Source organism: Vanellus vanellus (genome assembly GCF_965231255.1).
Source record: "Vanellus vanellus genome assembly, chromosome: 3".
Classification (NCBI taxonomy): domain Eukaryota; kingdom Metazoa; phylum Chordata; class Aves; order Charadriiformes; family Charadriidae; genus Vanellus; species Vanellus vanellus.
Window position 1 is genome coordinate 113,067,401 of NC_138907.1, and position 12,761 is coordinate 113,080,161.

The window sequence follows — 12,761 nt, forward strand, 5'->3', positions numbered from 1 at the left end:
TGCTCAGTTTCTGTATTGTGCCTTCCCAAATATTGCTTCGTCCATCAAGCTATTCCATCCACTGAAGACCAGCTGCTGCCCACCAACCTGCCACTTTATCTAGTCAAGTCTGTTCCTCTCATCTGCCTCTCCCCACATGAAAGAAGCCCAGCTCCTGCTCTGGTAGGGTTTTCAAAAGAATCAGACGCATGCTGGAAATATAAAAATTCTCTTTGGGCTACTCCAAGAGCAGAAGGACAAAGACATGTCTGGGAAAGTACATACCCTGTGGGTAGATCTCTATATGATGGCTAAATTGAGCAATAATGGCAAAGTTTTAATGAAATGCTCTTAAGATCAAGTTATATAATACCTATTACAAGTCTATATTAAGCAATTTTAAAATATCCACAGAAGAAAACTCAATTAAAGCATAAAAACTAGAACAAAGAATTACAGAACATAAAATAAAATGAGGCTCAGACTCAGCATATGTTCCTTTTCAACTTTACAATGTGTTTGGGCAGTATTCAGATACAGTACTGATGGCGAGCGTGTAGTTTGCTTCCACCTGGTGGAAAGAAGACAGATAGACGTCGTACATTACAGATAACTTACGCAGCATCAGTTTGCAGGGAGTTGAGAAATCTTCCTTGTTCCAGATTTAGCCTGAATACTTCCGAGCTACAAAGGAAAAATCCAAAATTACTTCTTTGTTACGAATACTGAAAAATACTGTTATAAGTTAGGAGGAGTTATAAAGATTCTTGCTGACAGCCTAATTTTACCAAGTATATAATCCTCAAACTTCACATTCTAAAACATAAGACACAACTATCCTTCAGTGTTAAAAATACAGAGAAACACGCGCATGTTCTTCAAAGATATTTATTACACTGCAACATCCTACCAATTCTTCTTTTTCCAGGGAAATGATGTATTAATTCCTTGCTTAAAATCTTTTAATTTCCTGTGATTTACGTTACATCTGGAACCGCTGCTTGTTTTGTTTGAAACCCTGAAGACCTCATTTTATTTTTACTAGGTCTTCTCAAAAACTCAGCTAATTATTTTATTTATTTATTTTATTTATACTTTAACAGCAACAAAACACCAACCAGAATAGAAAAAGTTAATTTTCATTACTTAGATGCTAATCACTTTTTAAAACAGTATACCGAATTTTTATAACAATTTTTATAACAAATTTGCAAATACATAATGTACCTGGTTTAAGAATCAAAGAAAGAGAAAGTCTTAAAACAGTACAGGAAACTGAGTTAATCTTAAGTCTTACCACATTTTCCACTCTTCATGAACAGTCTACATTATTAACTTGTAAGGAATTTCCACTTCTTCCAATTTTTAACTTTTCTGGTATTTTAATATTAATTTTATTTTTGGAAAACATTGCTAACAAAAGTGAAACAAAATAATCCACTTAATCAATACCTTGCTCCTACAAAATACAGGTCACATGATGGATAGTGATAAGAGAAATCTCTACCAAATCTTGGTATTCTTGTCTTGTAGTAATGGCCGTGTTGCGAATGAAACTCCACAAACCTGCCACACTGCAAGAAGACAATCTGAAAATAAAATAGAAAGCACTGAAATATACAGAAGCAGATGACAATCTCCTCAACTTGTCTTACAGCACAAACTCCAGCGAATTTTTTTTTGTCAAGCTCACACAGGTTTATCACAACTCATTTAAACCATTTCTATTAAAATGCCAGAATCAACTAGTGCATCATTATTCTCACTAGCCACAGCGAAGAGCTTTATTAGTAAAGATTAAACGTATATTCACAAGAGTATATCAGATACCCTGAAAATGACTCTGCAACCAGAAACAGTATAGTCACCTCAGTGTTATCCTGCCCTAAAATTAACATCTATACTTCTTTCAGACACCAGAGTTAATCTCTTCCAGGTACAACGCCATGCAGACATCAATACATTCATAGGTATTAAGCACATGAACTATACATCCTGATGCACGGCAGCATTCCAATAAATGACACCAATGACTTTTGTGCATTTTTTTGTTGTTTGTCAACTGAAGCAGCACATTGTTTCTTTCTGAAACTTAGACAAACATCTCAGTCCTGGAAGAGCCCACAGGGAGACACTACTAGAAGGCTAGATCTATGCTAGTAAATAAAATAGACCAGAACCTGCCCCTGTAGTCCTGATGGCAAGTTAAAATGGCACAACTCGTATCCACCTGAAGGAATTCTCCCAATTTAAACAGAGTATCATCCACACCATCCGTTGCACTCATACTGTACATAAAACCATGCCCAGGCACTGTGTGAAGGAGGAACAGTTGGCCTGGCCCAAACTCATGTCACGATGCATGCCAATAGTTAAATGATATGGATAATCACAGGCTAACTCTTGACTCTGAGCCTCACCCGATTTAGCTTCGATCAGAGAAGTGCTACTTTAGTTTAGAGTATGTATAGTCCATGCATCTTCCAAAAGTAGTAGATAATGAAGATTTTAAAATTCCTACTGCTGGACTACATTCTTAGCAACACAAATAAGGATGAGAAGCTCAGGAAAGGTGAGGTACAAATGTTATTTTAAATCTGTCATCTTTATTTATATATATGTATATTCTTCCCTTACAAGACATGGAGAAAGCACCGACCTGGGCTAGTACTTCATACCTATTTATCATTAAGTCCCCCCTTACTTACGCTTTTTCTGCTATCAGAAACCGTAGTGTTTCAACTTTTATTCAGGGACTCGCTCATCTTGGTCCAAGACCAAGGAGAGTATCATCTTTCACATGTGTAACTACGATTTCATACAAGATTACAGATGCAGCTGCACAGTTGATGTTATACAATGATGTTTTTCATATACATCCCAATCAATCATTTGTGTGCCTAATGCTGTTATGCGTTCAACTGGAGGTTTACAACAAGCAAAGCTCTTTACTAATCTGTTTGAAACAATGCCCAGATCAAATCTTTTCTCTATCATCATTGCAAAAGAAGAAATGTCTGCATCTTCACGCAGTACAGAAGCTACATAAACTATAAGAACACCACAAAATTAAACCGTATTTAATTTAAAAATATCAGTATCACATTCTCTTAGTTCACTACCGGCAAGCCATCAAAAACCTTTACCAAGAAGAGAGAAGATGCAATTTGCTTTCAATGAGAAAAGTGCATTTTCTTCTCACCTACTCTGTCTCCAAATAGGTTTTTAGAAAGTTTTTGATAGTTGCCAAAAGCAACCAAATATTCTGCTAATAACTGCATTACCTCTAATATTTTCTATTTTAAGACAAACTTCTACAATATCGGACTTGAAGATATTTGCGTCCTCTCTCATTAACAATGGATACAACTCCCTGGAAACTGTGTTTGTCTTTCCTTCATACTAAATTAATTTTGGTCAATAACAGAAAACTACAACCTCAAGGTAGCAAAAGCATAGTCACTGGTATGTGGCAAAAATGCTAAGCAGAAATATGTAAATATGTGTCTCTTCGCAAAAGGCTGTAGAAAAAAAGATATTCTCTCTCAAGTCTGAAAATTAGTCCAAGTCTAAAACTTTTAAGTCTAAAACTTAGGGGAGCACAGAAGTGTAACTGGCCTTACGGATATGAATATGAATGAAAGCCAACAGTGTTCTCTCACTGTGAAAATGCAAATAAGCCTCAAACGGTGACCTTAGGAGGATGGCAGGAGCAGACTGGGGAGAAGCTATTTTCCTTGAGCTACTAAAGTGTGAGGCAGCGTGTCTAGCACTGATATCCCCAATTCAAGAGGGATGTTGAGAGCATCAAGAGGGCTACCAAGACAGACAAAGGGCAGAACACAAAACATACAAAGAAAGGTTGGAAGAATCTTAGCTGGTTTAGTCAGGCAAAAGGCACCCTGCAGGACACCCTAATAGCAGCCAGCAACTAAAGTGCAGTTACAAAAATGACAAGAGTCATTTTGCTACTGCAATAGCAACAGTGCAGATTCCAGGTTTTCCTGGGCAGGTTGGACAGGAAGGAAAAATTCTTTACGACAAGGTAGTGCAGCATTGCAACAATTTATTCAGTGAATTTCTAGAACCGTCATGCTTGCAGTTTTTGACAGTCCTGTTCAAGCATTAAATGACGCCTGAAGATCCTCCTCCAATCAATATTTTTATGTTTCTAAGCATTTCAAGCATAATTTCTCAAATATTGTTCCCTCTTTCTAACATGTTCAAAACATTATGACAGCTACCTGAAATTAGTTTTCTTTCTAATGATTTGGTAAGTTTTAGGAAAATAATACAACCTTATTTTCAATTTTATGTTGTGAAAGTATGGTACTATATTTCAGACTGAAGCCAATTTCAGTTGAAAACACACACAAGCCTTACTGCTCATAACCAGTCAGAAATTTATTTGCAAACACACCTTCTTCTGCAATTTGAATTCACGCATATTCTCAGAAATCTCACAGGGGGAAAATTCTGAAAAGACGAAAGCTAGAAGGCTAGATGATAATGTCTCTGATCAAATAGAAATATTTCTTAAAACAAATCTGTACCAGAAATGCTAAGGTCTCTTCTCAGAAAAAAAGTATTAAAATAAACATTGAACTAAAAAAAAAACCCTAAACAAAACAACCAAGGCTTGTCCTAAGGAATCAGCAAAATTATGTGCTTAAATTTCATATTTAACACCTTCATGGATCAGCAAAGTTTACAGAAAGAGGTAACATCTTTTATTATACCAACTGCTGCAGCTGAAGAAAACAGCCAGGTGTTAAACAGAATTAGAAGTGGTAACTGTATGGGACCTGAAAAGGCTAATGGTTCTAAGAACTCAACTGTTTCCACCAGGTACAGCACTTCATAAGAAAAAAAAGACAAAAAAAAAAAGGACATTACTCCTCTCCACAATTTTTCCATCATTGATACGCTTAGAAGCATCATGGCTACAACAAAGCTAAAAAAAAAAATCAGGCTACTAACTTACCTATAGCTATCCCATCTCTCTAAAATGGGGTGTCTGTGTATCACTTGTCAAAAGGGATTGCGACTAAGTGTTATCCTATAAAGAATAACTAATTCGTTTTTTCACTTTATTTTGTTTGTAGGCTAGATCATTATTTCAAGTTTCTCTCTACTACAGACAATAGACTTTAAAAGCGGTAAGGCAAATTATAATACAAAGAGACAAAGAAAACAAACAACATTTTGAAGGTACAAAAAATTACGATCCTGTTTGCTTCTCTAAAAAAAACTTCTCTGTTCCAAAAGTTGTTTTGATGGACTGCCTTTACTATATATGAAAATGCATTTTAATATACATATTAAACAATTTTTTCATTTATACATTGAAAACATTAAACATACCTTTGAGTAATCATCTGATAAAATCTCAAACGTAACCACTAGAGGAGAGAGCAAGAGAATTTTAAGTCAACTAAGCAAGCAAACTTATTTGCAAGCATTGGCATAAATCCTGAAAACATTTACACTCATGCTAACCTTTAGTCATATAAGTATTCCCCACAGGTGTCAATGCATAATGCAAGCATTGTGATAAAATCTTTAATTATGTAACTTTATTTGCAAAATAGTAAGTAGTTTTCTAAAACTTTAGAAATATAAGAAGCATCCTGTAATCTTTTTATCGTTCTTGTATACTTGACACGTTCCTCAACACAATGCTCAACCATGTATTTATTGGCTCAGGGAACATCTAATCAAACAGTTTTCAGTGAGTGGGTGGTCCATGGATCTTTGGTAAACCATCAAAGATGATAAAAAAAAAATGACATGAGTTTGGACGTACTACACACAAACCTGCACATGGAATCCTTGTAAGGGGTGAGCACTTCTACAGAAAAAGTTTTAAGCCTCAAAAAAAAAAAAACACCACAGACTTGAAAGATAGTCTCCATGCTGAATACTGCAATGTATTGAATTTTGCCTAGTTTTAAATGAGCTGGGTTGGGAACATTAGGGAGTAGCTGCTTCAGCTAAATTGGTTCCATTTAAATGAGGTAGCTCATTTAGTTACCTGAAGTGACTCTATGCTACATTTCAAATTAAACATATTTCTGCAGTCTAGCACAATGCCAGGTCAAAAAAAACTTACTTTAAGCTCTAATTACAAGCAAGCATTTACTATTACAATGATTCCTACTCTTTTAAAGCGGGTCTCACTCTTGCCATACCTTGCTCTCCCCAGACTCTCTGAACCCCTGCCCCTACCACCTTCCCTCTTACTATGTTGTAGCACTGTCCCTTCACCTTACATGACTCCTTGTAGTCCTGAGGCACAGGGTAAAGAAACATCACCATGCTCTACTCCCCTTTTCCTCACTTAATTCAGTAGTTCTCAATTTTTATTTCTCACATGACTTTCACACACATCACAGTTAGATCAGTTTCATTCTTCCATAATGATTTAGGACTTCTGCTCATCCCCTCATTGCTTTGGTCTCCCTTCTATCCCATTTTTCAGCCATCAGTCTTCTAATATCCCAGTCTTCTAACAAAAAACAAACAAAAAAAAAAACCAAACCACCATTCCCCAAATCTATGCACCCTAAAACTCAGAGCCACACCAGCTCTGAGTTCCTCTCCTAGTCTACCTACCAACAGATTCTTCCTTTCCCATGGTCTAGATGGCTCCTTGCTTTCCTCACCATAGTTGTTCTCCCTCCAAATTTGTACCAAACAAGGTGTAACTAGGGCCTTGGCCATGCTACCATCTATCCTTAAGTATCCTGCTTCCAAGAAAACAAAACCAAATTCACTCTCAGGGAATTCTCTTTAACTCACCTACTGAACTTGGCCTCCAGTGGAAAAGCAGTGAAAACTCATTTCAGCAATGATGGTGCAACCACTGTGCCTTCACCTACTATACTGCTTCACAGAAGGGGAAAGAAGGGAGAACTAACCACTGCCCAGCCATGGTGTCCGCTTCACACTCCCCAAACAGAGCACACAGACTTCAGCCACATTCACTCTCTGAGCTCCATGCTTACTGGATCAAGATAAATCTTACACTCTTCACACTGCTCCAAGACAGGAAAGAACTTTCAAGGAGGAGAAGAAGGGAAAAACATGGAGATAAAGACAAGGCGAAGTTTTACTCTAAATTCTTGTGTACCTCCAAAATATGTTCTGCCCCCTCCGCACAGGGAGGGAAATTTCTACTTGAGTCCAACATGAATTATGTAGGACAGATATCTCGTACTAACAGCTATAGTTTATACTAACCTTCAGAATCTAAGCATCTTTCAAATTTCTGGGATAACTGATAGGTATCAAAACAGCGGATCCTTGGCTTATAAGTTCCTGAAAGAACAATTTAATCTTTAATAAAAAAATTAAACAAAAAATAGTAAAGCTTTTTTTTTCTTAAATAAAAAAATATTAAATTTATACAGGCTTTACTGAACTTCATCTATACTTCATCCATAAGTATTCTGATCTTACCAGAGTCTCTGTGACTGAAGAAAACATGCCTCTTAGAAACATAATCTTATGGCCTGTTTTTTGTCTTTGGTGCCTGGAAGCACCCTTGTATGTAGGTTCCTCTGATCTAAATACATCATACAGAATTTAATAAAACCTTCCAGTAAGTCTGAAAGACCAAGTTTCCTTATGCTGTTAACACCTACTAAAGTACTCATGTTTGGATCCTGCTTTGACAGGTAGAAAATATAGCATTATCCTCCATCCTTTAAAACAATACTCAAACAATGATGTTCAGAAGTTATTTAAAGCAAATTTATGTACATACAATAAAAACAATTAAGAACTTCGTTTTTACCTGTATTATAAACAGTTTAGTTTTTAATTGCATTATAAACCCCTGATGGCAGGGGGATTGGACTAGATGATCTTCAAAGGTCCCTTCCAACCCAAACCATTCTATGATTCTAAAAACATCTGTATTCTAAAAATAAGTGTTTCACAATACCACTACCAAGACAGCCACATCTATCACATCTTAATAGTAATCTTCCAAAATCCTGTTCAATGCTACATTTAAAAATGAAGTCTTACCAATTCTACCTGAAATACTAAGTCATTCTGCAATCAAAATTTTCTAGCACTTTTGGCCTCTGCTACAGAGAGACACTTTGTTAACTCACCAACTGCCATAATATACTGTCCATCTCTTGATACCTTAATCTTTGTGCTAACTGTGGGCATTTCAAAGTCTTGAATAAGTTCAATTCTTCTACGGATATCTATAAAGAAAAAAAAATATAACGGTAGCACAATTGTATCAGTTCAAAAAACTGTAATGGTTTCTTCCAGAAGCATGTTGAGTTAATTGAATATAGGAAATATCTTTTAAAGTATAAAGATCTTTTAAGTATAATTAACACGTTATAAGCAGATTAATACAGCCTGTTAACCCTGAGAAGCAGGTGACCGCCACACAAAATAAACGTCTATTCTGAGGTAACTATGTTACAAATTATTATATAATTTAGTAGCAAATATTTATTCTGCATTTTACACAACTAAGATGTTGTGTAATGTATTCCATCCTCCTGTTAACTCTATGCACGTTTTTTTTGGTTGGTTCCCTTATACAACACTTCCTATGGTACGTAAATAGCCATTTTTATTTTGTGTAACAAGTTTAGGCTAAAATGATGATGTTCCTGCACTTTAGAATTAGCGTAATAGCATAGAGGAGTTTATAGTTCGACTTTATCATAAGCTACACATGGAATTCATCCATCATGTTTCTGTACAATCTACAGGCCCAATATTTAATGTCTGCAATTTAAAACAGTATTGGTAATATTCTGTTCACATAAAGCTATACAGGAAGTTGAAGTAAATATTTACAGCTTTAATTTTGAAGTTTAAAAAAAAAATATAAGCTATGCATAACTTCCTTCTGTCAGTTAGTAAAGAGTCTCCTCCAGGACCTGCATGTTGTATACGCGCAGCTGAGTACAACTGAGGACCCTGTGGCAGCAAAACTCACCCACATCTTTCTTCTGTAACGCTCTTTTCTTCCTGTCTGAGAGCCACTGTAAGAAAATATATAAATCAGTCTCGAACTCATTACTCACAACGAGAATTGCTTAAGGTTTACCCAGTTTGGGAATATAAGACATTCAGGTCGTTAATTCTCTTCTTCTTGATTATTTTAAAATCCCCACGGGCAAGTTTAACCATTCCACACCAATAAAAACTTAAAAAAAACCCGACTTTGTAACGGTCTGTAGAATAACACACAGACAGCTCGAGACGCACACACTTAAACTGCATTTTTAGTTTAAGAACCCCACCAGCAGCTGGTTTCAGTCAGCGGTCCCCACTCAATACAAGAAGGAGAAGGGGCAGGTGGGTGAGCGGCTCCGGCCCGGGCTGCACCTCAGATCTGAAGCGCACAACACGTTTGTAAAACCTCCTGCTGCGGGGGCCGGCCGGCGGGCGGCCTTCCCCGGGCCTGGCGGGCGGCCCGGGGCCCCGGCTGCGGGAGAGGCCGGGCCGGCCCAGGCCCAGCCGGCCGCGCGTCCCCTCAGCCCCGCGCCCTCACCTCCGGGAGGCTCCTGCCGGCGCTGAGGCTGTAGATCTTCACCTCGTTGAGGCTGGAGACCTGCATGGCCGCAGCCCTGCCCGCCTCTTCCCGTGCGGAGGGGAAGCGGAAGGCGGGTGGCTTCCGGCCCGGCCCTGCTTCCACCGGGCGGCGGCAGCAGAGGCCGGGGCCGGGCCGGGAAGGCGGCGGGGCCGGGCCGGGCCGGGCCGCGCTCCTGCGGGGGGCCGGGGACAGCCCGGGTGACGGCGGCTCTCGCCCCCTGCCTTTCATAGGCAAGGATCACCGAAAGTTGTAGGTTGGAAGGGACCTTAAAGATCATCCAGTTCCAACCTCCTGCCATGGGCAGGGACACCTCCCACTAGACCAGGTTGCCCAAAGCCCGATGGGGCATCTACAGCGTTTCTGGGCAACCTGTTCCAGCGCCTCACCACCCTCACAGTAAAGAATTTCTTCCTCATATCTAACCTAAATCTACCCTCTTCCAGTTTAAAAACATTACCCCTCATCCTATCGCTACACTACCTGATAGAGTCCTTCGCCATCTTTCCTGTAGGTCCCCTTCATACACTGGAAGGCTGCTATAAGGTCTTCCTAGAGTCTTCTCCAGTCTGAACAACCCCAACTCTCTCAGCCTGTCTTCATGGGAGAGGTGCTCCAGCCCTCCAATCATCTTCACAGCCCTCCTGTGGACCTGCTCCAACAGGTCCATGTCCTTCATGTGTTGGGGGCTCCAGAGTTGGATGCAGTACTCCAGGTGGGGTCTTATCTTATCTTATCTCAAAGCATCCTAAGACCTGCAATGCTGCAGTGCCATTCTGGGCGACCTTAAGGTTAAATCAGGAAGTCAGGAGTTGCTTTTGCAGACTTGGTGGAGGAGGTTAATTTTCTCACGCTACAGCAAACCATGTCCATTACCTACAGAAAACAATCAATCCAGCATTTGGTTGATCAGAACCTTGCCAGTAAATGTAATAAGACCCATTTTTATTGCTACAAAGCATCACCATTTAAATAAGAACAGACATGCAAAATTCTGACCATTCCTATTCTAACTTATAAGAGCAATGGCAAGGTCTGAAATAATGTGTAGCCAATCTGTATACATCTCCAGGAAACGATGAAAACCACAACTAAATTCTTATCACAACAATACATAACTCTGGTACAAGTTGCAAACTGAAGCTGTTTCAAATAAGTCTTATGTATGGTATTCCCTGGGTGAAGTATCTCAACAATGATGATACCAATACCATGACTAGAAAGAACTCTATTCTAGTTCATATTAGAGGGCATTATAACTGAGCTTCATGGGAGATCAACAGACCTAAATATAGGTGATTTTGTGGGTGCTGGACATCTAAGCTCCCATTTCAGAGAGCTAAGGCTTCACTTGCTTAAATGTAGGTTGTCTAGTGGCATTTGAGATGCCGTATGGTATCCAGGATACCTAGATGGGGCTGACACAAGACCTATGGAAAACCCATCTACAGCATGAGCTGGAGTTCGGGCAGGATATGCAAGGACATCTCAAGTGGCACTAGAAGCTCAGGCAGCTGAATCTCATCCCTAGGAACAGCCGTTAATGAAGCCTGAGGAGCAATGTGGCGCCGTAGCCACTAGGTGTCTTCTTCGGGGTAGCTCAATCATTTCGAGGTTCCGCTGTCTAATTACTTAGACCACCTCAAGCTATGAATAGACATTTAAGGCTGAATTCATTTGTCCACATACAGAGGTCTTGTGCCATTCGGGATGCCCTAAGGAATCCCAGACATCCACAGGGGGTTCGTTGGTGTGATGCAAAACGTGCAAAAGACCAGTGTCATCCTGGAACACCAACTGAAGTCCAGGCAGGGATGTCCCAGGGCACTTCAAAAGGCGTTAGGCAGGGTCAGGAAGACTGAACCCACAAAGAATTCCTAGAGGTATAAAATACTGGAATTTCTTACAGACTGGAGAATTATATGACTTTCTTTAGGTGAGACTGTTCAAGGATTGCTGACCCTCTTGTCCATTCTCTGGATGCATTTAACGGGCCACAGTGCAAAAGAAGAGGGGTAGAACCAAGAGGTTCTGACTGCACAGCAGGAAACAGAATTGAATTTCAAGTTGTTTGAAATTAATTTTTTCTTCTTTTCAGTCAAATTCTGTTCTCAGGCAAAGTTGATAAATCTGAGCCTGGCTAGTCATACATTTAAGACTTCTTAGAATACTGAAGGGGAAAAGATCAACTAGAATGTGGGCTATTAAAATTTCAATCCAGATAACTTCGGAACAGCCAAATCTGCCTGTTACACTTACTGCAGAGTTAAAAAAAAATCAGGATCTGAATGATACAGGAGAAGATTTGTCAAATTATTTTGCTTCCTGTATGTAAAGAATCGTTGTTGCAGGTAGTAATGATGTGCTTTTACATTTTCCATTCAAACAAATACAGATGAGCAGGTAGGTGTCCTGACTGCAAATAGGTGTGATATAGGATGCTTTCAATCAAAAGCCAATAATTTTTCTTGCTTTTTCTTTGTTTTTCTAGTGTCAAAATTTGCTGTGGGCATTACTTGGTGACAGACATAATACAGTGTACTGAAACAATGTGGTGATAAGCAAACTAAGTGTAACCTTTGCTGATTTTAATGATAACTGGACAGTGCCCCTTCAGTACATACATATATATAGTTATCTTAAGCATAAGTTGTCAGGTATATTCACATTAAAAGAACATTTCACGTTTAGTATATAAAAACAATTCATCAGGAAGGTTCTGCTGCAATTCACAGTACAGAGAGAGTGAATAACCAATATTCCAATATTTTTTAACATAATTAAGAAATAGATAGAGAGCTAAGGAATTATAAGTATTTGCACACAAATCTTAAAAGTGCACAGAAAGAAGCTTTCATTTAAGTAATATTTTATTACATATGGTCCAGTTATTTAAGAGTCCCTTCACAGAAATATTTTAGACTATCATTTAAATACATTGCTACAATAGTAATAAAACACTCACAGGAGTAGGAAATAGGATTTTTAAAGATTCTTTTTAAGCAGAGGGGAAAACCCCCCCACATTACTAGAAGACTAAACAGGTAATGCATGTAATAGATGTATAAATTGCTTTATAGAGAACTACAGCTCTGTGGTTGCTGTTTTGCAAGCTTAAAACATAAGCTTTCCCATTAGTATCAATGTAATAACTGTCTAGCCAATTAATTTTTTATTATCTGTCAGAGAAATTTGCCTTGGGAGGTAC

General features: G+C 38.7%; 1 protein-coding gene across 1 annotated transcript in view; it reads right to left on the minus strand.

Annotated features, from left to right (window-relative positions):
• NOL10 (nucleolar protein 10) overlaps positions 1 to 9,600 on the minus strand; it is a 52,219-nt gene extending 42,619 nt beyond the window's left edge. Inside the window, exons 1-7 of the mRNA XM_082480985.1 lie at positions 9,515 to 9,600; positions 8,957 to 9,002; positions 8,103 to 8,201; positions 7,222 to 7,299; positions 5,344 to 5,381; positions 1,432 to 1,568; positions 598 to 663 (exon numbers count right to left, since the gene is read on the minus strand). Of these exons, the coding sequence (XP_082337111.1) occupies positions 598 to 663; positions 1,432 to 1,568; positions 5,344 to 5,381; positions 7,222 to 7,299; positions 8,103 to 8,201; positions 8,957 to 9,002; positions 9,515 to 9,580 (530 nt within the window). The 5' untranslated portion in view covers positions 9,581 to 9,600. The remainder of the gene's footprint in view (positions 1 to 597; positions 664 to 1,431; positions 1,569 to 5,343; positions 5,382 to 7,221; positions 7,300 to 8,102; positions 8,202 to 8,956; positions 9,003 to 9,514) is intronic.
• Between the last annotated feature and the right edge of the window lie 3,161 nt (positions 9,601 to 12,761).